Source organism: Salmo trutta, chromosome 4 (assembly GCF_901001165.1).
Source record: "Salmo trutta chromosome 4, fSalTru1.1, whole genome shotgun sequence".
NCBI lineage: Eukaryota > Metazoa > Chordata > Actinopteri > Salmoniformes > Salmonidae > Salmo > Salmo trutta.
In genome coordinates, this window is record NC_042960.1 from 53,249,845 (window position 1) to 53,271,571 (window position 21,727).

General features: G+C 46.2%; 1 protein-coding gene across 1 annotated transcript; it reads left to right on the plus strand.

Annotated features, from left to right (window-relative positions):
- The first annotated feature begins 6,187 nt into the window (after window positions 1–6,187).
- On the plus strand, window positions 6,188–9,956 carry s1pr3a (sphingosine-1-phosphate receptor 3a). Its single transcript, XM_029751291.1, has 2 exons — window positions 6,188–6,500; window positions 7,526–9,956. The coding sequence occupies exon 2, from the start codon at window positions 7,650–7,652 to the stop codon at window positions 8,847–8,849; it is 1,200 nt and encodes a 399-aa protein (XP_029607151.1). The 5' UTR covers window positions 6,188–6,500; window positions 7,526–7,649; the 3' UTR covers window positions 8,850–9,956.
- Window positions 9,957–21,727: the final 11,771 nt, after the last annotated feature.

Here is a 21,727-nt window from a genome sequence, read left to right on the forward strand (position 1 = left end):
CCACCAAGTCAAAAACATAATTTCAATTGTGGTGGTGAATTATAAAAACGGTTTGATTTCACTTAATTTGAACAATTCTGTCATAAAGAGCACATGTTCATGTTCAACATATTCACCTTCATAAAAAACATGTTTTCCCATCTCAAGAGGTCTTTTTTTACTATAGTAAGTGCGTCTCTTCAGCTTAAATTAATAATGAATAAAAATCTTGGGCACTGAGACTGCCATAAGTGCAAGTGATACCAAAGAGTCCACTAAAGTTTCATTGTTAAGACAAATATATGTCTTACAGTTACATTTAAATGCATGTTGGAATATATATATTTTACAAAACATTTACAAATACATGTGAAAATATATTCTAAAATATAATTTATTTTGAAATACATTTGCCGATGTATTCAACATATATTGTGATATACATTTTATATAAATGTATATATACATTTGAAATATATTCCGCAATATATGTTGAAATGTATTCCAAATGTATTAAATAAATATAAAAAATACATTATTTAGCAAATTCTTTATTTTTGTCATACAACCTAAAAAAAATAATCAAAAAAATCTATTTTAAATTCATATTCCCGTGTGAGGATGATGGCCTAACAGAGATATAAAATAGTAAACACCTCTCTGTTGTGCTAATGCTGTGTTTGTCTGAGTTCTAGGATATCCTGTACAAGGTAGTCTGATGAAATTCAAACTCAGAGGGTAAACATTTAAAATGTGAAGGTTTTAAGGGTTGGTTGAGAAGGACATTTCATTCTTGTATAACTGTTTCAGTATGGGGGGAGGAGGGAATGAGAGAGAGAGAGACGGGGAGGGAGGGTAGACAGAGGGGGGTAGGGAGGGTTAGGGGTAGAACGGTGAAGTCCCAAGAGCTTTCCACCACAGAACCACCCCCCTCCAGTTCCCACTAAACATGAAATTCCAAACGAGCTAACTCACCGCCAAACTGTGCATCAGCCAGCCAGCCTTGACTCACAGTGCCCTTCACATGCACACGAACATACACACATGTAACCAACAATAGCGTTAGCGTACACACACACAATCACACAAACACACACACACACACACGATTGTAAACCTAGACACTGAAAAATGCTAAATGTTCTCTCTTGACCCATAACAGCATTTCTTCTCTCCCCACGGCACCATATGCAACAAGATCTCCCGGTTTGAAACAGTTTAACTTCAGTATTCAATGTTTGTCCAGGGGGGATAAATGTCCAATTTCGATGGCATTAATACTGAATAGTTAAGGTAAGGGTTAAGGTTTGCGATAGGGTTAAACCAAAATATATGTAAAGAAGTTCCTAACACTGGGATTGAACACGTGACCCTCGGAGCCAGAGCTCGCAGCTTGGAGCTGTCCCCATGGCCAAATATCGACCGGGCACGCAGGGCATATGGCCAGGGGCCCTGACTTTCAGGGCACCCCCATTGATGTTGTTAGTCATTCTCACTAACATATTGTATTAACATGGCATAAGTGATAGCAAAATGTGTAGAATTGTAGGAAATTAGCCTTGAAACTGCAAAAATATATCTCGACCCCATGGCAAAATGAGTAGAATTGCAAGAAATTAGCTAGCTGTAAAACTGCAACAACAAAAAAAGATGAGTAGAAATTGCATTCAATGTTTTATCAAATTGCAAAATTTTCTCTCTGCCTCATGGCAAAATGTGTTGAATTGCAGGAAAGGAACTTTCAAAATAAAATGTTTCTCTCCGCCGTCAAGAGAAGAGCCACTAAAATACTTTTGCCGGTGAGAGGCCCCTAAAAGGCTAAAGCCGACCATCCACAACATGTGGATGGGGATGGCCCATCCCTGGTTGTCCCCATCCACAACATCCTAGCAAGCTGCAAGCCTTCTTGATGGAGACAGCACAACCGTTGGACCTAGTGGGCAGTTTTGAAGGCATCTCCCAAAGTCCTGGGGACCTGGACGAACGTCGAAAATGGCCTTGGATCTTGAGTGACCAGGCTGCCATATATCCAGGAAATCACGAAGCTTGCATCAACAAGAGCTCTGGAGTGTTTTAATATGTTTATAAATGAGTTGTACTGCAAATCGCTTGTTGATCAGGGTAAAGTCAACAGTGCTGGGTGCCATTCATTAATCTGCAGGGCCTGGGGCTAACATATGAGAGGGCCAGGCCACTTGTAACTCCTCACACTCACTGACACCCAAGCCCAAAGTGGGACACAGCCAAATCTCACAGTCCCCTCCATCCTCTCTTACTCAATCCATCCCTCTCACAGCCTCCACCACTTTCCCGCAGTCTCTGTCCTCTCTCCTCTACACCCCCCTCTCCTACTCTTCAGTTGTCTGCACTCAGTTCCCTCCAACTTCTCCTTCTCAATCCCCATCTCTCAGTCTCTATTTCACTCTCCTCCATCTCCTTGTCGGTTTATATCCCCTTATACACTCTTAGAAAAAAAGGGTTCCAAAGGGGTTCTTTGGCTGTCCCCATAGGAGAACCCTTTTTTGTTCCAGGTAGAAATATTTTGGGTTCCATGTAGGACCCTCCTGAAAAGGGTTCTACCTGGAACTGAAAAGGTTCTACCTGGAACCAAAAATGGTTCTTCAAAGGGTTCTCCTATGGGGACAGCCGAAGAACCCTTTTAGGTTCTAGATGGCACTTTTTTCTCTAAGGGTGTACTCCTCAACCCTTCACTCTTAACATCTGTCTAAGGCTCAGTGGACCCTTTGCAGATGCCCTATCATGTTTTTGGATGGCGTTGTTAGCGAAGTCTAGCATCATGTCATGTAAACAATAACAGCACTCTCTGTATCAGGAACTCTTTTGCGATTGCAAAAAAATTTAAATATTTTTCAGTGAAGTTCTTCCAGATTTTCTGAGATTTCTTTAATGTTATTCAGAAGAAGAAGAAATCTAACTTCTCTATAGAAATAGAGTGAATGAAACATGTCTATATTTGTTGTGCCATTGCTAAGTAATAAATTATGAGATAACCTTCTAATTAGATGCCAAGTGATACTGTTTGGATGGACGTTTGGTTTTTTCTACTGAGAGTCTTGTTGGATTTGTTTTTGAGGAGTAGTGTTGTTTTGAAAAGGCGACTACTTTTTCAAAACATTAAGAACATCTACCTAATATGGAGTTACTCTCAGAACAGCCTAAATTCGTCCGGGCATGGACTCTACAAGGTGTCGAAAGCTTTCCACAGGGATGCTGGCCCATGTTGTCTCCAATGCTTCCCACAGTTGTGTCAAGTCGGCTGGATGTCCTTTGGGTGGTGGATTATTCTTGATACACATTGGAAACTGTTGAGCTTGAAAAACCCAGCAGCGTTGCAGTTCTTGACACACTCAAACTGGTGCGCCTGGCACCTATTACCATACTCTGTTCAAAGGCACTTTAACAATTAACATCAATAAGGGATCATAGCTTTTACCTGGATTCACCTGGTGGTCTATGTCATGGAAAGAGCAGGTGTTCCTAATGTTTTGTACACTCAGTGTATAGCAAGCAGTCGAGAAAATGGCATGTAATGGCAGCCTGTTAGCATTTCCCTGCCAGTGTACCATCTAACAGTTGGAATAATAGATTGGTTCACTTTCCCCTGGGGATACCATACAGGGAAGGCGCTGCCTGGACTATCAACACAATATGGGAGAGAGTCAAGTGTGGAGTCGTGAGTCATCCTGTGTGGCTCAGTTGGTAGACCATGGTGCTTGCAACTTCAAGGTTGTGGGTTCTATTCCCATGGGGGACCAGTATGGGGGGAGTACAAAAGATTATGCACTCAGTTTCTCTGGAAAAGAGCATCAGCTAAATGACTAAAATGGAGAGGGGGGCTGAGGTAACACAGCACTCAGAATACCTTCCTCAAGTTCCCAAATGTTGAGCTGTAGTTTCTCCTCCTGTTTTGGTCATTCTGTTGAAGTCAGCAAATTCATGTCACATTGTGTTTGACTGCAGCCAGGGAGAAGCTTCTCATCCTGTGAGTAGCTTAGAGTGCGAGTGACTGTACGATCCTGTCAGAAAGATAGAATGTGTGTGACTGTGTTTCCTCATCCACTGTAGGCAGGCAGGGCAGTGGGAGAGGGGTGACCTATCCCACACACAGGAAGGGCCAAGGGGAAAAAGTTAATCATCTTTCTGAACATGAAAAACAAGGGTCATAACTTCTTTTTTCTTGACTTGTCAATTGGGAGAATTTCTAAGGCAAATAAACAAACCATCGGAGCATCAGTCTGTTTTGTTTTTCAAAACAATCAATGTTATGTTGTTTGTTTTATATTGTCTCATGTTTGTTTCATTCAAGTGAATCATTTTGTTCTGTATTGTGTTTGTAGTGGATTATTTGTGGTGGTATTGGGCAACATTTGATTTCAGGAATGACTGACAAGGTGCATAAGACATTTTGCTAAAAGTAGAGACAGACAGAGGCAATCATTTTAATAGCACTACTGTATGTATAGTATGCTACCATCAACACCTAAAGGGTGACACATTCAATGAGACAGATAAGTGTGTTTTCTAGCCTCAAACTAGTAATTTACCTTGGCATGTATAATGTATTGGTGACGACAAAGTGCAAAAACAAAAAACTTTGACTAAAGAAACAAAGCACACACACACCTGAGTAATTTAAAAGAAATAATCCCCAGCCCAGCTACAGTAACAAGGGATACAGTGTATCTTGCGCTATTGAGTCAAACATCAGCATCTCACCGACTTTGGCCTCTGGTAACTCAAATTGGTTGAGAATACCGCCATAAGCAAACAGGAAAATGCTCATCCAGAGGCTGCGCTCCTAGTGCCTGGGGACTTTAATGCAGGGAAACTTTAATATGTTTTACCAAATTTCCACCAGCATGTTAAATGTGCAACCAGAGGGAGAAAAACTCCACCTTTACTCCACACACAGAGACGCGTACTAAGCTCTCCCTTGCCCTCCATTTGGCAAATCTGACCATAATTATATCCTCCTAATTCCTGCTTACAAACATAAATTAAAGCAGGAAGCACCAGTGACTCGGTCAATAAAAAAGGGGTCAGATGAAGCAGATGCTGAGCTACAGGAATGTTTTGCTAGCACAGACTGGAATATGTTCCGGGATTCTTCCGATGGCATTGAGGAGTACATCACATCAGTCACTGGCTTTATCAATAAGTGCATTGATGACGTCGTCCCCACAGTGACTGTACGTACATACCCCAACCAGAAGACATGGATTACAGTTAACATCTGCACTGAGCTAAAGGGTAGAGCTGCCGCTTTCAAGGAGCGGGACTCTAACCCGGAAGCTTATAAGAAATACCGCTATGCCCTTCCTTGGTGTCCACATCACCAACAAACTAACATGGTCCAAGCACACCAAGACTGTCGTGAAGATGGCATGACAAAACCTATTCCCCCTCAGGAGACTGAAAATATTTGTCATGGGTCTTCAGATCCTCAAAAGGTTCTACAGCTGCACCATCGAAAGCATCCTGACTGGTTGCATCACTGCCTGGTATGACAACTACTCGGTCTCTGACCGCAAGGCACTACAGAGGGTAGTGCGTTCGGCCCAGTACATCACTGGGGCCAAGCTTCCTGCCATCCAGGACCTCTATACCAGGCGGTGTCAGAGGAAGGCCAAAAAGACTCCAGCCACCCTAGTCTGTTCTCTCTGATACCGCATGGCAAGCAATACCGGAGCTCAAAGTCTAGGTCCAAGAGGATTCTAAACAGCTTCAACCCCCAAGCCATAAGACTCCTGAACATCTAATCAAATGGCTACCCAGACTATTCGCATTGCCCCCACCCCCACCCCCCACTTTTACACTGCTGCTACTCTCTGTTATCTATGCATAGTCACTTTAATAACTCTACCTACGTGTACATATTACCTCAATTACCTTGAATAACCTGTGCCCCTGCACATTGACTCTGTACTGGTACCCCCTGTATATAGCCTGGCTATTGTTATTTTACTGCTGCTCTTTGATAAAAAAAAAAATATATATTATTATTTTTTTTTAAACTTCATTGTTGGTTAGGGCTTGTAAGTAAGCATTTTACTGTAAGGTCTACACCTGTTGTGTTCGGCGCTTGTGACAAATTACATTGGATTTGGTTTCATCCAAACCTCCAGTCATCACATGAAGCTGGGGAATACGGAATGATCCCGCCCTATTCAGTTTGGCACTGGGAGACGTGAGAGTTGGACGTTTCAGAGAAGGGAAAAGTCGCTGGACCATAAAAAAGTTTGACAGATGTGAGAAGACTGTTTCGGAGTTGTGGGCTATAGCTAATTTATCGGAATGACATTTTAGCGGGAATATCAATAACAGGCATATTCATATAGTTTACTTGAATGTCCGCGATAAAATATGGAATCGATGACACGACGTAATCCGAGGATTGTTTGGATATTGAAGCAGGGATTTTGAACCAACACATCTGTCAAGGGGCCATATGAACGTATCCATGCTTACAATCTCAAATGAAAATGTAAACAGTCCTTCAGGTAGGTCTAGGGTTGACTGATGTTCCTAAATTTAATAATGGACCATTTCGTACTTTTACATCGAACCCTTACAAAAAAAGATTGTACCCTTACGAAAAATATTAATAATATAATATATAATAACCGTTTTTTCACTGCTGTAATTTTACAGTACACTGCAGTTTTTCTGTAGTTACTGTGTCCAAAATACAACTGTCAACCGCTGATAATGTACTTTTACTGCAGTTTCAAAACTGCCCTTACAAAAAAAAGATTGCAGTTTTGAAACTGCAGTAAAAGTGCAGTAACTGAAGTCAACTCTGGTATTTTGGATGCAGTAATTGTAGAATAACTGCAGTGTACTGCAATTGGACTGCAGTTATACTGCACTCTAACGGCAGTTACACTGCAAAATTACTACAGTAAAAAAGTGGTTATTTTGGATGCAATATTTATAGCATACTGAGTTATTATGCGCTCTAAGTCTTCTGCACTCTAACGGCAGTATTTTCAGCATGCTGCAGTTATTCTGCACTGTAATTGCATTTATACTACTGTGTACTGCAGTTACACAGCACTCTAACAGCAATCTTTTATAGTAAGGGAAAAAATAACTATTTCATTCGAGTGATTACTGTCAAACACATTAGTAATGAACCATCTTACTGTATCAGTTCTTATTCTAATAAGATTGGCAGAATGGAAGAAACACATTCTATCCAAACATAGGGGAAAGATTTATCCACTAAATTTACACTTTTCAATCATGTATTTTTGAGTACAAATGTAAATGTTTAGAATGGCATCAAGATGTAGAAACCCTGTTCTTAAATGTACTTCATGATGATTGATTACTATAGCATGCCTTTGCAGCCTACTAAAAGTTTTCAAACTAACCAGAGATGTGACATGACATTTGTCAGTTAATTCTTACCCTCTGGCATGGAATATCTCATGGGTTAAATCAACATATAAGCGATTCCTTCATTCATAATAAAGTGCCTACTGAATTAGTGAAATACATTTTAATGCAGTGTATCCAACAGGTCCCTGAGTGTGATGCCAACAGTGCCAGATAAAGTAGTCCACAGCCAGTAGATCCTCTGTCTACAGTCTGTGGTGTTCTGGCGCCCTCTGTTGTGTGACGAGGGAAGGCCAGGGACAGACAGGATGGAGAACGTGTTTGAGGAGGGGATGAACCCTGTCATCATTGCCCACTACAACCACTCTGGGAAGTGGGGTCGACCTCGGAGCAGTGCGGCCTGTAAGACTGTTGTCCTCCTCCTCATCTGTGTCCTCATCGTGCTGGAGAACATCACAGTGCTGCTGGCGCTGTGGAGGAACAAACGCTTCCACAGTCGCATGTATTTCCTCATCGGTAACCTGGCCCTGTCTGACCTGTTGGCTGGGGTGGCCTATATGGTTAACATATTCACCTCTGGTAGCAGGACCTTCTTCCTGACGCCGGCCCAGTGGCTGGCAAGAGAGGGAAGCATGTTCGTGGCCCTCAGCGCATCCACCTTCAGCCTGCTGGCCATCGGTATCGAGAGACACATGACCATGGTGCGTCTGCGTCCGTGCGAGGCGGCGGGGCGGGGGAGGTTACTGGGGCTGCTGGGGGCATGCTGGGCCGTGTCGGTGCTGCTCAGTGCCCTGCCTTCCCTGGGCTGGAACTGCCTGGAACACCTGGCATCCTGCTCCACTGTGCTGCCCCTCTACGACAAGAGTTACGTGGCCTTCTGCATCAGCGTGTTCAGCGCCCTGCTGGTGGCCATCATCATCCTCTACATCCGCATCTACCGGCTGGTGACGTCCAGCGGGCGCAGGGTGAGCAGCAGGCCCTCGGAGCGCTCGCTGGCCCTGCTGAGGACGGTGGTGATAGTTCTGGGGGTGTTTGTGATGTGCTGGGCCCCGCTGTTCCTGCTGCTGCTTCTGGACGTGGGCTGCAGTCCGGAGCGCTGCCCTGTGCTCTACCATGTGGACTGGTTCATTGCCCTGGCCGTGCTCAACTCAGCACTCAACCCCCTCATCTACACCCTGTCCAGCAGGGAGATGAGAGCAGCTTTCTTTAGGCTGCTGTGCTGCTATCAGCCTCAACTGGAGGCCCCAGCCCCCATGGCAGGCAACCCCCACCTGGGGACTGTCATCCCCACGGCTGAGAACAGCAAGTCCAGTGTGGGGGGAGGAAGTAGTGGGATAACGGGGGCTGCCAAGTCTCTGACCCGGGGGAAGATCGCAATGCCCCTGAACTCTAACAACCAGCATTTAGACCCCTCAGCCCCCACAGTGCCACACCTCTCTGGACCGGCCGACCTGCTGTCAGCGGTGCTGGTCAAGGCTGGGGCACTGCCCTCCCTCAGCAAGTTCTGACTGGACAGCTAATTCACTGTAGACTGGTCCCAGATATGTATGCGCTCTAATAGTCTAGCCAACTACTCTGACTATCGTTGTCATGCCATGTTTGTCATAGTTGGCTAATGCACATCCAGATCTTGGACAAGGCTAGATTCACACAACATGGCTAGCTGGTAATGCTGTGTGTGGGCATTGTACAGGCATGAACAATGGGACAATTTCAGTATGTACTGGTGAAAGTAACGACCGAGGAGACCTTGGGTAAACACTTGGATGAGGTTTCTTCTGTGTTTCTTGCTTCACCAATGAGCCCGCAAAGCGAAGCTCCGCTAAGGATCTACTCTTACCATAGCTCATCTAAAGCCACTATTTTGCAAAAACATTCAAAGGACTCACATTGAACCTTTGTACCTAATACATAATTGACATAACTATGGAACACAATGCAAAATGTTACCAAGTCATGCAATAGAGCAGGGCTGTTTAATGTCAGTCCTGGAGGGCCAAAACACTTCTGTTTTTCATCTTCTCTTTCTAACCAGGGACTGATTCAGACCTGGGACACCAGGTGAGTGCAGTTGACTACCAGGTACAAACAAAAACCAGAAGTGTTTTGAATTGAACAGCCCTGTAATATAGCATAATATAGCTTTATTAACTATATATAGTGTGAGAACAGTGAATTAATTGTAATAAACTGTTTATATGTGTGTAATAGAGGATGGGTGGTGTGCAAATAAAAGTAGGATCACTGTGTATTGCACATGCAGTGTCTATTGTTTTTCCGATTCACCTGCCTTTCTCTTTCTATGTCAGCACAGGATATTTATTTTCAATGAAGACCAAGGCCTTCTTAGTGCTTGAACTGTGTGACAATCCTTTGTGTGTATGCCTTAACTGTATAGTGAGTAAAATATTGATTTTGTAATGATTTGAAGTTTACTGCCAGAGTAAAGAACGTGTCAATATCGATTCTGGTAACTCTCAGCAACATAAATACAAGACACTCGCACAAATTATTTAACCAATAATGGACTGTAAGTTACATTTAAATCTTGAGTGGTGTGGTGTCTAAAACCATTACATACCAATTGAATAAAAATAATTCTTGCTTCATAAGCATTGGTAGCTTTTCGTGGTTTTGTATGTTAGGCTTTCATGTAATGCATTCTCAGATCAGTTACTGTAAACAACAACATTGCAGCATGTTTTCTCACAATATTATGTTTTAATTCAATCTGCTACTGTATGTAGACATGACATATGTTACATTTCAACTTTTTTTAGTTAAGGGCCATATTCCAAGCCTTAATCTTCCCACTTTTAACAGGGATCCTAATCCAGAGATAATAAACATACTAACAATAATGACACACAGAATAGCGGTATATTTTAATGGTTTATTAACTCTTCAGATGATACCATTGAATATCCTAATAGAAAATATCCAGGCCATTCATTCAACCCTTTCACACATAATTTGGAAGCTATTCTTTCCAGAAATGAATCTTGCATATCATGAAAGGATGACGCATTTCAATAACTCAATCTGTTTCACACTGCCACCTAGTGGGGAAAGAAAGGAATTACAGAAGGGAGGCTGCATCAGGTACTGCTGGAATGTCTACCAATGAACGGCATGTCCATCTTTTTGTGAGAAATTACACTGGCCACTCAAAACATTCATAAAGTATAAATGAGGCAGTAGTTATTAGTAAATGGTTTATAAGGAACTATATTAACCATCTCATGAATTATCTTATGAATCATTATTATATACTTTAAAAGTTGTTTATAAATGTGTGAATAACTAGCTTACTAATATTTACAAATGTGGGAATTGTCTTTTTGGGCTCAACTGGTAATGAATGGTGTGGCTGTTGAACAAGTTGAGGAGACTAAATGACTTGGTGTTACTTTAGATTGTAAACTGTCATGGTCAAAACTGTCACGCCCTGATCTGTTTCACCTGTTCCTGTTATTGTCTCCACCCCCTCCAGGTGTCGTTTATTTTCCCCAGTGTATTTATCCCTGTGTTTCCATCCCTGTGTTTCCTGTCTCTCTGTGCCAGTTCGTCTTGTATGTTTCCAAGTCAACCAGCTTTTTTCCCATTCTCCTGCTTTTTGCATTCTCCTTTTTCTAGTCCTCCCGGTTTTGACCCTTGCCTGTTTCTGGACTTTGTACCCGCTTGCCTGACCATTCTGCCTGCCTTCACCACGAGCCTGTCTGCCACTTTGTAGCTCCTGGACTCTGATCTGGTTTTGACCTTTTGCCTGTCCACAACCATTCTCTTGCCTACTCCTTTGGATTAATAAACATTGTAAGACTCCAACCATCTGCCTCCTGTGTCTGCATTTGGGTCTCGCCTTGTGCCTTAATACAAAACATATAGATTCAATGGTTGTAAATATGGGGAGAGGTCTGGCCGTAATAAAGAGATGCTCTGCTTTTTTGACACCACACTCCAAAAAGCAAATTCTGCAGGCTCTAGTTTTGTCTAATCTTGATTATTGTCCAGTCGTGTGGTCCACTGCTGAAAGGAAAGACCTAGTTAAGCTGCAGCTGGCCCAGAACAGAGCGGCACGTTTTGCTTATAATTGTTATCAGAGGGCTGATATAAATACTATGCATGCCAGTCTCTCTTGGCTAAGAGTTGAGGAGAGACTGACTGCATCACTTCTTCTTTTTGTAAGAAACATTAATGTGTTGAAAATCCCAAATTGTTTGCATAGTCAACTTACACACAGATCTGACACACACACTTATCCCACCAGACATGCCACCAGGGGTCTTTTCACAGTCCCCAAATCCAGAACAAATTCAAGAAAGCGTATAGTATTATATTATTATTGCATGGAACTTCCTTCCATCTCATATTGCTCAAATAAACAGCAAACCTAGTTTCAAAAAACAGATAAAGCAACACCTCGTGACACAACGCCTCTCCCTTATTTGACCTAGATAGTTTGTGTGTATGCATTGATATGTAGGCTACGTGTGCCTTTAAAAAAAATGTATGTAGTTCTGTCCTTGAGCTGTTCTTGTCTGTTGATGTTCTGTATTATGTCATTCTGTATTATGTTTCATGTTTTGTGTGGACCTCAGGAAGAGTAGCTGCTGCTTTTGCAACAGCTAATGGGGATCCTAATAAAATACCAAATACCAAATACTTCAACTAAACGGCTATACCGAAGCGGACCTGCAGGTGGAGTGGAAAGTGTGCTTCCAGACCAGAACCCTGGGACCTTGACATAAACCTTCAAGAGAAATGACAGTAATTGGGGGCGTATTAATTGCATAACAGCAATTTAGAATTAAAGTGGCTGCATGGTTCTAAAGATTTACAGCTTGTCAAACATTTTCTGACATTCCCTTTGACAAAATTCTTACCAAGCACGGACCCACACAACTCCAAGACGTGTTAATCTATGCTTTAATTCACAGACAGATACCATAATATAATACTCCTAATTGGTGTGTTTAGTTGATTAGCATCTCCATTAACTACTGCACGTGCAGTACTACTGCTCTTCCTGGGGTCCACAAAAATGTACAAATACATGACAAAGTACAGAACAGTTATAGACAAGAACAACATAAGACATAACATTAAATTCAAAATAAAAAACAAATGAAGAGTTAAATATTGGAAAGACACAGAGAGACAACCAAAATACTATTACAAACTATTGATATATACAGTACCAGTCAAAAGTTTGGGGACACCTACTCATTCAAGGGTTTTTCTTAATTTGTACTGTTTTCTACATTGTAGAATAATACTGAAGACATCAAAACTATGAAATAGTTGAAAAATCTGGCTTCCAAAAACGAAAAGAAAGACTGAAGAGAGAAAAGAAAGGGCGACAGCAGGTCAGCCAATTTTTCATCCTGTAAGGTGGGTGTAGTCCATGAGTGTTGGAAATGAACCTGTTTGCTTAGTCCATAGTGAAACAGGCAAATTTTGCTCCCCTAACATTAGTTACTTAATATCTTCACAGAAAATTCTGAGTGTTTACATTTCGCTCCACTTCTAGCCAACATTTAATCAGTGCAGGCAAAATTTTACCAAGCTATTCATACTAAATGAGTTGTCCCTGCCCCTGACTGGTGCCAGGCCCAACAGATGCAGCTTCAGGCTCAGCAGCCCTTTCTCCCCATCCCCATACCCCTGAACCAGCCCTGTCTCCCCATCCCCATACCCCTGAACCAGCCCTGTCTCTCCATACCCCTGAACCAGCCCTGTCTCCCCATACCCCTGAACCAGCCCTGTCTCTCCATCCCCATACCCCTGAACCAGCCCTGTCTCCCCATACCCCTGAACCAGCCCTGTCTCCCCATCCCCATACCCCTGAACCAGCCCTGTCTCCCCATCCCCATACCCCTGAACCAGCCCTGTCTCCCCATCCCCATACCCCTGAACCAGCCCTGTCTCTCCATCCCCATACACCTGAACCAGCCCTGTCTCCCCATCCCCATACCCCTGAACCAGCCCTGTCTCTCCATCCCCATACCCCTGAACCAGCCCTGTCTCTCCATCCCCATACCCCTGAACCAGCCCTGTCTCCCCATCCCCATACCCCTGAACCAGCCCTGTCTCCCCATCCCCCTGAACCAGCCCTGTCTCCCCATCCCCATACCCCTGAACCAGCCCTGTCTCCCCATCCCCATACCCCTGAACCAACCCTGTCTCCCCATCCCCCTGAACCAGCCCTGTCTCCCCATCCCCATACCCCTGAACCAGCCCTGTCTCTCCATCCCCATACCCCTGAACCAGCCCTGTCTCCCCATACCCATACCCCTGAACCAGCCCTGTCTCCCCATCCCCATACACCTGAACCTGCCCTGTCTCCCCATCCCCATACCCCTGAACCAGCCCCGTCTCCCCATCCCCATACCCCTGAACCAGCCCCGTCTCCCCATCCCCATACCCCTGAACCAGCCCTGTCTCTCCATCTCCATACCCCTGAACCAGCTCTGTCTCTCCATCCCCATACCCCTGAACCAGCCCTGTCTCCCCATCCCCATACCCCTGAACCAGCCCTGTCTCCCCATCCCCATACCCCTGAACCAGCCCTGTATCCCTATCCCCATACCCCTGAACCAGCCCTGTCTCCCCATCCCCATACCCCTGAACCAGCCCTGTCTCCCCATCCCCATACCCCTGAACGAGCCCTGTCTCCCCATCCCCATACCCCTGAACCAGCCCTGTCTCTCCATCCCCATACCCCTGAACCAGCCCTGTCTCCCCATCCCCATACCCCTGAACCAGCCCTGTCTCCCCATCCCCATACCCCTGAACCAGCCCTGTCTCCCCATCCCCATACCAGCCCTGTCTCCCCATCCCCATACCCCTGAACCAGCCCTGTCTCCCCATCCCCCTGAACCAGCCCTGTCTCCCCATCCCCATACCCCTGAACCAGCCCTGTCTCTCCATCCCCATACCCCTGAACCAGCCCTGTCTCCCCATCCCCATACCCCTGAACCAGCCCTGTCTCCCCATCCCCATACACCTGAACCAGCCCTGTCTCCCCATCCCCATACCCCTGAACCAGCCCTGTCTCCCCATCCCCATACCCCTGAACCAGCCCTGTCTCCCCATCCCCATACCCCTGAACCAGCCCTGTCTCCCCATCCCCATACCCCTGAACCAGCCCTGTCTCCCCATCCCCATACCCCTGAACCAACCCTGTCTCCCCATCCCCCTGAACCAGCCCTGTCTCCCCATCCCCATACCCCTGAACCAGCCCTGTCTCTCCATCCCCATACCCCTGAACCAGCCCTGTCTCCCCATCCCCATACACCTGAACCTGCCCTGTCTCCCCATCCCCATACCCCTGAACCAGCCCTGTCTCCCCATCCCCATACCCCTGAACCAGCCCTGTATCCCTATCCCCATACCCCTGAACCAGCCCTGTCTTCCCATCCCCATACCCCTGAACCAGCCCTGTCTCCCCATACCCCTGAACCAGCCCTGTCTCCCCATACCCCTGAACCAGCCCTGTCTCCCCATCCCCATACCCCTGAACCAGCCCTGTCTCCCCATCCCCATACCCCTGAACCAGCCCTGTATCCCTATCCCCATACCCCTGAACCAGCCCTGTCTCCCCATCCCCATACCCCTGAACCAACCCTGTCTCCCCATCCCCCTGAACCAGCCCTGTCTCCCCATCCCCATACCCCTGAACCAGCCCTGTCTCTCCATCCCCATACCCCTGAACCAGCCCTGTCTCCCCATCCCCATACACCTGAACCTGCCCTGTCTCCCCATCCCCATACCCCTGAACCAGCCCTGTCTCCCCATCCCCATACCCCTGAACCAGCCCTGTATCCCTATCCCCATACCCCTGAACCAGCCCTGTCTTCCCATCCCCATACCCCTGAACCAGCCCTGTCTCCCCATACCCCTGAACCAGCCCTGTCTCCCCATACCCCTGAACCAGCCCTGTCTCCCCATCCCCATACCCCTGAACCAGCCCTGTCTCCCCATCCCCATACCCCTGAACCAGCCCTGTATCCCTATCCCCATACCCCTGAACCAGCTCTGTCTTCCCATCCCCATACCCCTGAACCAGCCCTGTCTCCCCATACCCCTGAACCAGCCCTGTCACCCCATACCCCTGAACCAGCCCTGTCTCCCCATCCCCATACCCCTGAACCAGCCCTGTCTCCCTATCCCCATACCCCTGAACCAGCCCTGTCTCCCCATACCCCTGAACCAGCCCTGTCTCCCCATACCCCTGAACCAGCCCTGTCTCCCCATACCCCTGAACCAGCCCTGTCTCCCCATCCCCATACCCCTGAACCAGCCCTGTCTCCCCATCCCCATACCCCTGAACCAGCCCTGTATCCCTATCCCCATACCCCTGAACCAGCCCTGTCTTCCCATCCCCATACCCCTGAACCAGCCCTGTCTCCCCATCTCCATACCCCTGAACCAGCCCTGTCTCCCCATCTCCATACCCCTGAACCAGCCCTGTCTCCCCATACCCCTGAACCAGCCCTGTCTCCCCATCCCCATACCCCTGAACCAGCCCTGTCTCCCCATCCCCATACCCCTGAACCAGCCCTGTCTCTCCATCCCCATACCCCTGAACCAGCCCTGTCTCCCCATCCCCATACCCCTGAACCAGCCCTGTCTCCCCATCCCCATACCCCTGAACCAGCCCTGTATCCCTATCCCCATACCCCTGAACCAGCCCTGTCTCCCCATACCCCTGAACCAGCCCTGTCTCCCCATCCCCATACCCCTGAACCAGCCCTGTCTCCCCATCCCCATACCCCTGAACCAGCCCTGTCTCCCCATCCCCATACCCCTGAACCAGCCCTGTCTCCCCATCCCCATACCCCTGAACCAGCCCTGTATCCCTATCCCCATACCCCTGAACCAGCCCTGTCTTCCCATCCCCATACCCCTGAACCAGCCCTGTCTCCCCATCCCCATACCCCTGAACCAGCCCTGTCTCCCCATCTCCATACCCCTGAACCAGCCCTGTCTCCCCATACCCCTGAACCAGCCCTGTCTCCCCATCCCCATACCCCTGAACCAGCCCTGTCTCCCCATCCCCATACCCCTGAACCAGCCCTGTCTCCCCATCCCCATACCCCTGAACCAGCCCTGTCTCTCCATCCCCATACCCCTGAACCAGCCCTGTCTCCCCATCCCCATACCCCTGAACCAGCCCTACTCCCAACTGAAGAAGGAGGTGAGCAGCATTGTGTTAAATGACATGTCAGTTGGCATAATTGCAGGTACTGCAATGCATTGAGGAGAGGAATGTGATTCTCCGGTCAGGAAAAATCTCACTTGACACAGAGGCAGCCAATATCAGAGCCTTAAAGGAAGAGATGCAGGCTCTTAGAGATGGATGGGAGTCTCTCCTGTCTGAGGCAACACTGATTGCTACGCAAATGGATGTTGCACTCCAATTTAGCAAGGAACACAGCCGCCAGAGGAAAAGGAAGAGATTCCATGATGAGACCTCTCAAGAGGAGACAGCTCAGGACAGTGCAGCAACGGTGTTTCAGAACACAATGTTTTTTACTGCTATGGACAACATCATAAGTGACTTGGACACTAGGATCCACACCACTGCAAAAATTGTATTAGAATTTTCTGCTGTTCTGAAAGTTTGGCAGATTAGTGAGGATACAGTAAGGGGAAAAAGTATTTGATCCCCTGCTGATTTTGTACGTTTGCCCACTGACAAAGAAATGATCAGTCTATAATTTTAATGGTAGGTTTATTTGAAGTGAGAGACAGAATAACAACAAAAATATCCAGAAAAACGCATGTCAAAAATGTTATAAAATGATTTGCATTCTGCATACATTTCACTGTATGCAGAATGTTGCATGCATGTCTGCACAGTGTTATACACTGCTCAAAAAAATAAAGGGAACACTAAAATAACACATCCTAGATCTGAATAAATGAAATAATCTTATTAAATACTTTTTTATTTACATAGTTGAATGTGCTGACAACAAAATCACACAAAAATTATCAATGGAACTCCAATTTATCAACCCATGGAGGTCTGGATTTGGAGTCACACTCAAAATTAAAGTGGAAAACCACACTACAGGCTGATCTAACTTTGATGTAATGTCCTTAAAACAAGTCAAAATGAGGCTCAGTAGTGTGTGTGGCCTCCACATGCCTGTATGACCTCCCTACAATGCCTGGGCATGCTCCTGATGAGGTTGCGGATGGTCTCCTGAGGGATCTCCTCCCAGACCTGGACTAAAGCATCCGCCAACTCCTGGACAGTCTGTGGTGCAACGTGGCGTTGGTGGATGGAGCGAGACATGATGTCCCAGATGTGCTCAATTGGATTCAGGTCTGGGGAACGGGCGGGCCAGTCCATAGCATCAATGCCTTCCTCTTGCAGGAACTGCTGACACACTCCAGCCACATGAGGTCTAGCATTGTCTTGCATTAGGAGGAACCCATGGCCAACCGCACCAGCATACCCATGGCCAACCGCACCCCTCACAAGGGGTCTGAGGATCTCATCTCGGTACCTAATGGCAGTCAGGCTACCTCTGGCGAGCACATGGAGGGCTGTGCGGCCCCCCAAAGAAATGCCACCCCACACCATGACTGACCCACCGCCAAACCGGTCATGCTGGAGGATGTTGCAGGCAGCAGAACGTTCTCCACGGCGTCTCCAGACTCTGTCACGTCTGTCACATGTGCTCAGTGTGAACCTGCTTTCATCTGTGAAGAGCACAGGGCGCCAGTGGCGAATTTGCCAATCTTGGTGTTCTCTGGCAAATGCCAAACGTCCTACACGGTGTTGGGCTGTAAGCACAACCCCCACCTGTGGACGTCGGGCCCTCATACCACCCTCATGGAGTCTGTTTCTGACCGTTTGAGCAGACACATGCACATTTGTGGCCTGCTGGAGGTCATTTTGCAGGGCTCTGGCAGTGCTCCTCCTGCTCCTCCTTGCACAAAGGCGGAGGTAGCGGTCCTGCTGCTGGGTTGTTGCCCTCCTACGGCCTCCTCCACGTCTCCTGATGTACTGGCCTGTCTCCTGGTAGCGCCTCCATGCTCTGGACACTACGCTGACAGGCACAGCAAACCTTCTTGCCACAGCTCGCATTGATGTGCCATCCTGGATGAGCTGCACTACCTGAGCCACTTGTGTGGGTTGTAGACTCCGTCTCATGCTACCACTAGAGTGAAAGCACCGCCAGCATTCAAAAGTGACCAAAACATCAGCCAGGAAGCATAGGAACTGAGAAGTGGTCTGTGGTCACCACCTGCAGAACCACTCCTTTATTGGGGCTGTCTTGCTAATTGCCTATAATTTCCAACTGTTGTCTATTCCATTTGCACAACAGCATGTGAAATTTATTGTCAATCAGTGTTGCTTCCAAAGTGGACAGTTTGATTTGACAGAAGTGTGATTGACTTGGAGTTACATTGTGTTGTTTAAGTGTTCCCTTAATTTTTTTGAGCAGTGTATTTTCACAGCTCACTGTTGTACATATTGTTGTAAATATTGTACAGTAAATATTGGTCTACAAGATAGTTGCAAAGGTAGTTATTTAAAGCTTTGTATGGGTCGATTGGGTTCTGGAGGTGTGGTTACAGCAATTGCGCAGGGTTGGTGTGGCCTGTGGTGGTGGGGCCCAATGTGATATCTTTTCATGGGGCCCAAAATCCCTGGCGGCGCCCCTGATTAAACCCCTAAGGTCAAATTCCGCACCACGCAGAAATCTAATTAGCATAATGAAAAAAATCCTCATAAAAATCTGTCAGTTTAAGCTAGAGATATCTTTAGGAGGTAAAAGGTGACAGAGCTAGAGCAGTGTTTGTCAGACCAAGAAACATCCCGAAAATTGGTCTTTGCATAAAATTGTCTGTAGCGTCCCGAACATGACGGTGTTCTCCGTTTTGCTCTCCGACCCCCACAAGCGTCTTGGGACTCGTCTGAAGTCAGTACAGCCGATCTGCCAACTTCTGTATGTACAGTAGTGTCCGAACAACGGCTACACACTATTATGACCCCTCTGTTGAAAGGTGAGACTCTCAAGAACACGTACACGTCTGTTGTTTTGCTCTAGGACATCCACAGGCCTCACAAGACTCGTCCCCTGGTACCAGCTGAACACATTTATAGAAATATATATGGAGACTGTTTAGTGACAAAAATAAAAGGTTAAATACATGTAAAAAAAAAACAAAAAAAAAAAAACATTCAAATCCTGATCTTTCTTATATCTCTCAGATATAGGACAGACACTTTAGAACAAACTTCCATAACATTTTTTGGGGCCTATCTGTTGATCCATGTAATGAATCTGTTATTCAATGCGTTTGTATGGGCTAATAGCAGTAAGGCCAAAAATATCAAATCATTTTTTTTCTAGATTTCTGTTGATACTTCAAAGGGTCGTAAAAATCAAAATATAACTATCCTTGGTATGAACTTCTTAAAACAATTCCATATAGCCTAGTAGAAATCCCCCCCCCCCCTCTTTCTACATATGCATCTTTCTTTTGATGCGAAACCCACCACTGGATTACGTGGCCGAAGAGTTCTATTTTCATGAGATCTGCAAATATGTCTACAACAATATGTCCTACTGTTGAGTAATGACATTTCAGTGATAGGTGGATCCAATTGTTGCTGACAGAATGACATTTGAGAGCAGACACTCACCTAACCCATAGGGAGTCTCTCTTTCTCCATCTAGCTTAAAGGTCAATGTTGGTTTACTAGCAAAAACAAATCTACAGTGTACATAGTTTTCATATGAAACAACGCATCAGGACATTTGCATCACTTGCTACCAGTCAATAACTGCTAATACGCCCTGCTTCATAATAAACACGTAAAAAACAGTTGGGATCTTCAACTGGGTCGAAGTCATATCACACACCTTAAACTGTGCCATCATGGTAAATAAGCATCACCAGTGTGCTGTGATGGTCTTAGACATGGAGGATTTGTATCATTCTCTGTGAATATTGTTTATTAGCATACGAGTCATGTGAACATGGTGGAGGACAAGAGAGTCACACTAGGCACGGCATTCAACTGAGCCCACTGGTGTCTGAAGACAAAGACTCCATCTGGCCTCCACCATAGGATGTGCCATGATTGAGCATTTATTCTATTCACAAGCTCAGGGATGGAGTGGGTCAGAGCATTGTGAGGGTGGCTGGTTGGCGTTGGGAGGTGTTCCTTTAGCACCCCAGAGTCCTGGATGATCCTCCCAATCTCTCCTTTGTCCATCACAACTGAATATTTCACACCAACACATGTTTGAATATCCTTGTGGGGACCAAAAAATGTATTCCCATTCAAAATCCCATTTTCCCTAACCCCTAACCTAAACTAAACCCTAACCCCAAACCTGATCTTAATTCATAACTCCAATTGTAACACTAACTCCTAAACTTAAAAAAGCCTTTTTCCTTGTTGGGACCGGCGAATCGTCCCCACTTGTCCAAATTTTCCTTGTGAGGACTGGTACTCACAAGGATAGTGGTTGGCACGCGCATGCATGCACACACCCTCGCATGCACGCACCCTCGCACGCACACACACACCTCCTAAGTCCAACACAATGTAATTGCATCTGGAACAACAAGAGCTGGTATCCAGGCAGGCTTTAGTGATGAACTCCCCAGGATCAGAAGGTTTATCTGGGAGCAGCTGGTATCCAGGCAGTCTTTAGTGATAAACTCCCCAGGATCAGGAGGTTTATCTGGATCCAGGCAGGCTTTAGTGATAAACTCCCCAGGATCAGGAGGTTTATCTGGATCCAGGCAGTCTTTAGTGATAAACTCCCCAGGATCAGGAGGTTTATCTGGATCCAGGCAGTCTTTAGTGATAAACTCCCCAGGATCAGGAGGTATATCTGGATCCAGGCAGGCTTTAGTGATAAACTCCCCAGGATCAGGAGGTTTATCTGGATCCAGGCAGGCTTTAATGATAAACTCCCCAGGATCAGGAGGTTTATTTGGATCCAGGCAGGCTTTAGTGATAAACTCCCCAGGATCAGGAGGTTTATCTGGATCCAGGCAGGCTTTAGTGATAAACTCCCCAGGATCAGGAGGTTTATCTGGATCCAGGCAGGCTTTAGTGATAAACTCCCCAGGATCAGGAGGTTTATCTGGATCCAGGCAGGCTTTAGTGATAAACTCCCCAGGATCAGGAGGTTTATCTGGGAGCAGCTGGGAGCAGGCTGGTGGAGATTTAAAGGTCATTCCACAGGATATTGGAGGACAGAGAGCAGTGTTGCACATCCCACATACCCACGCCCCATCGCCTTTCAATCACCCCCTAAACATTACCCAGGCATAACCCCTCAGCCTGCTATGCTCTGTCGAGCACTGAAATGTTGCTTACACGTTAATACTGCATAGGCAT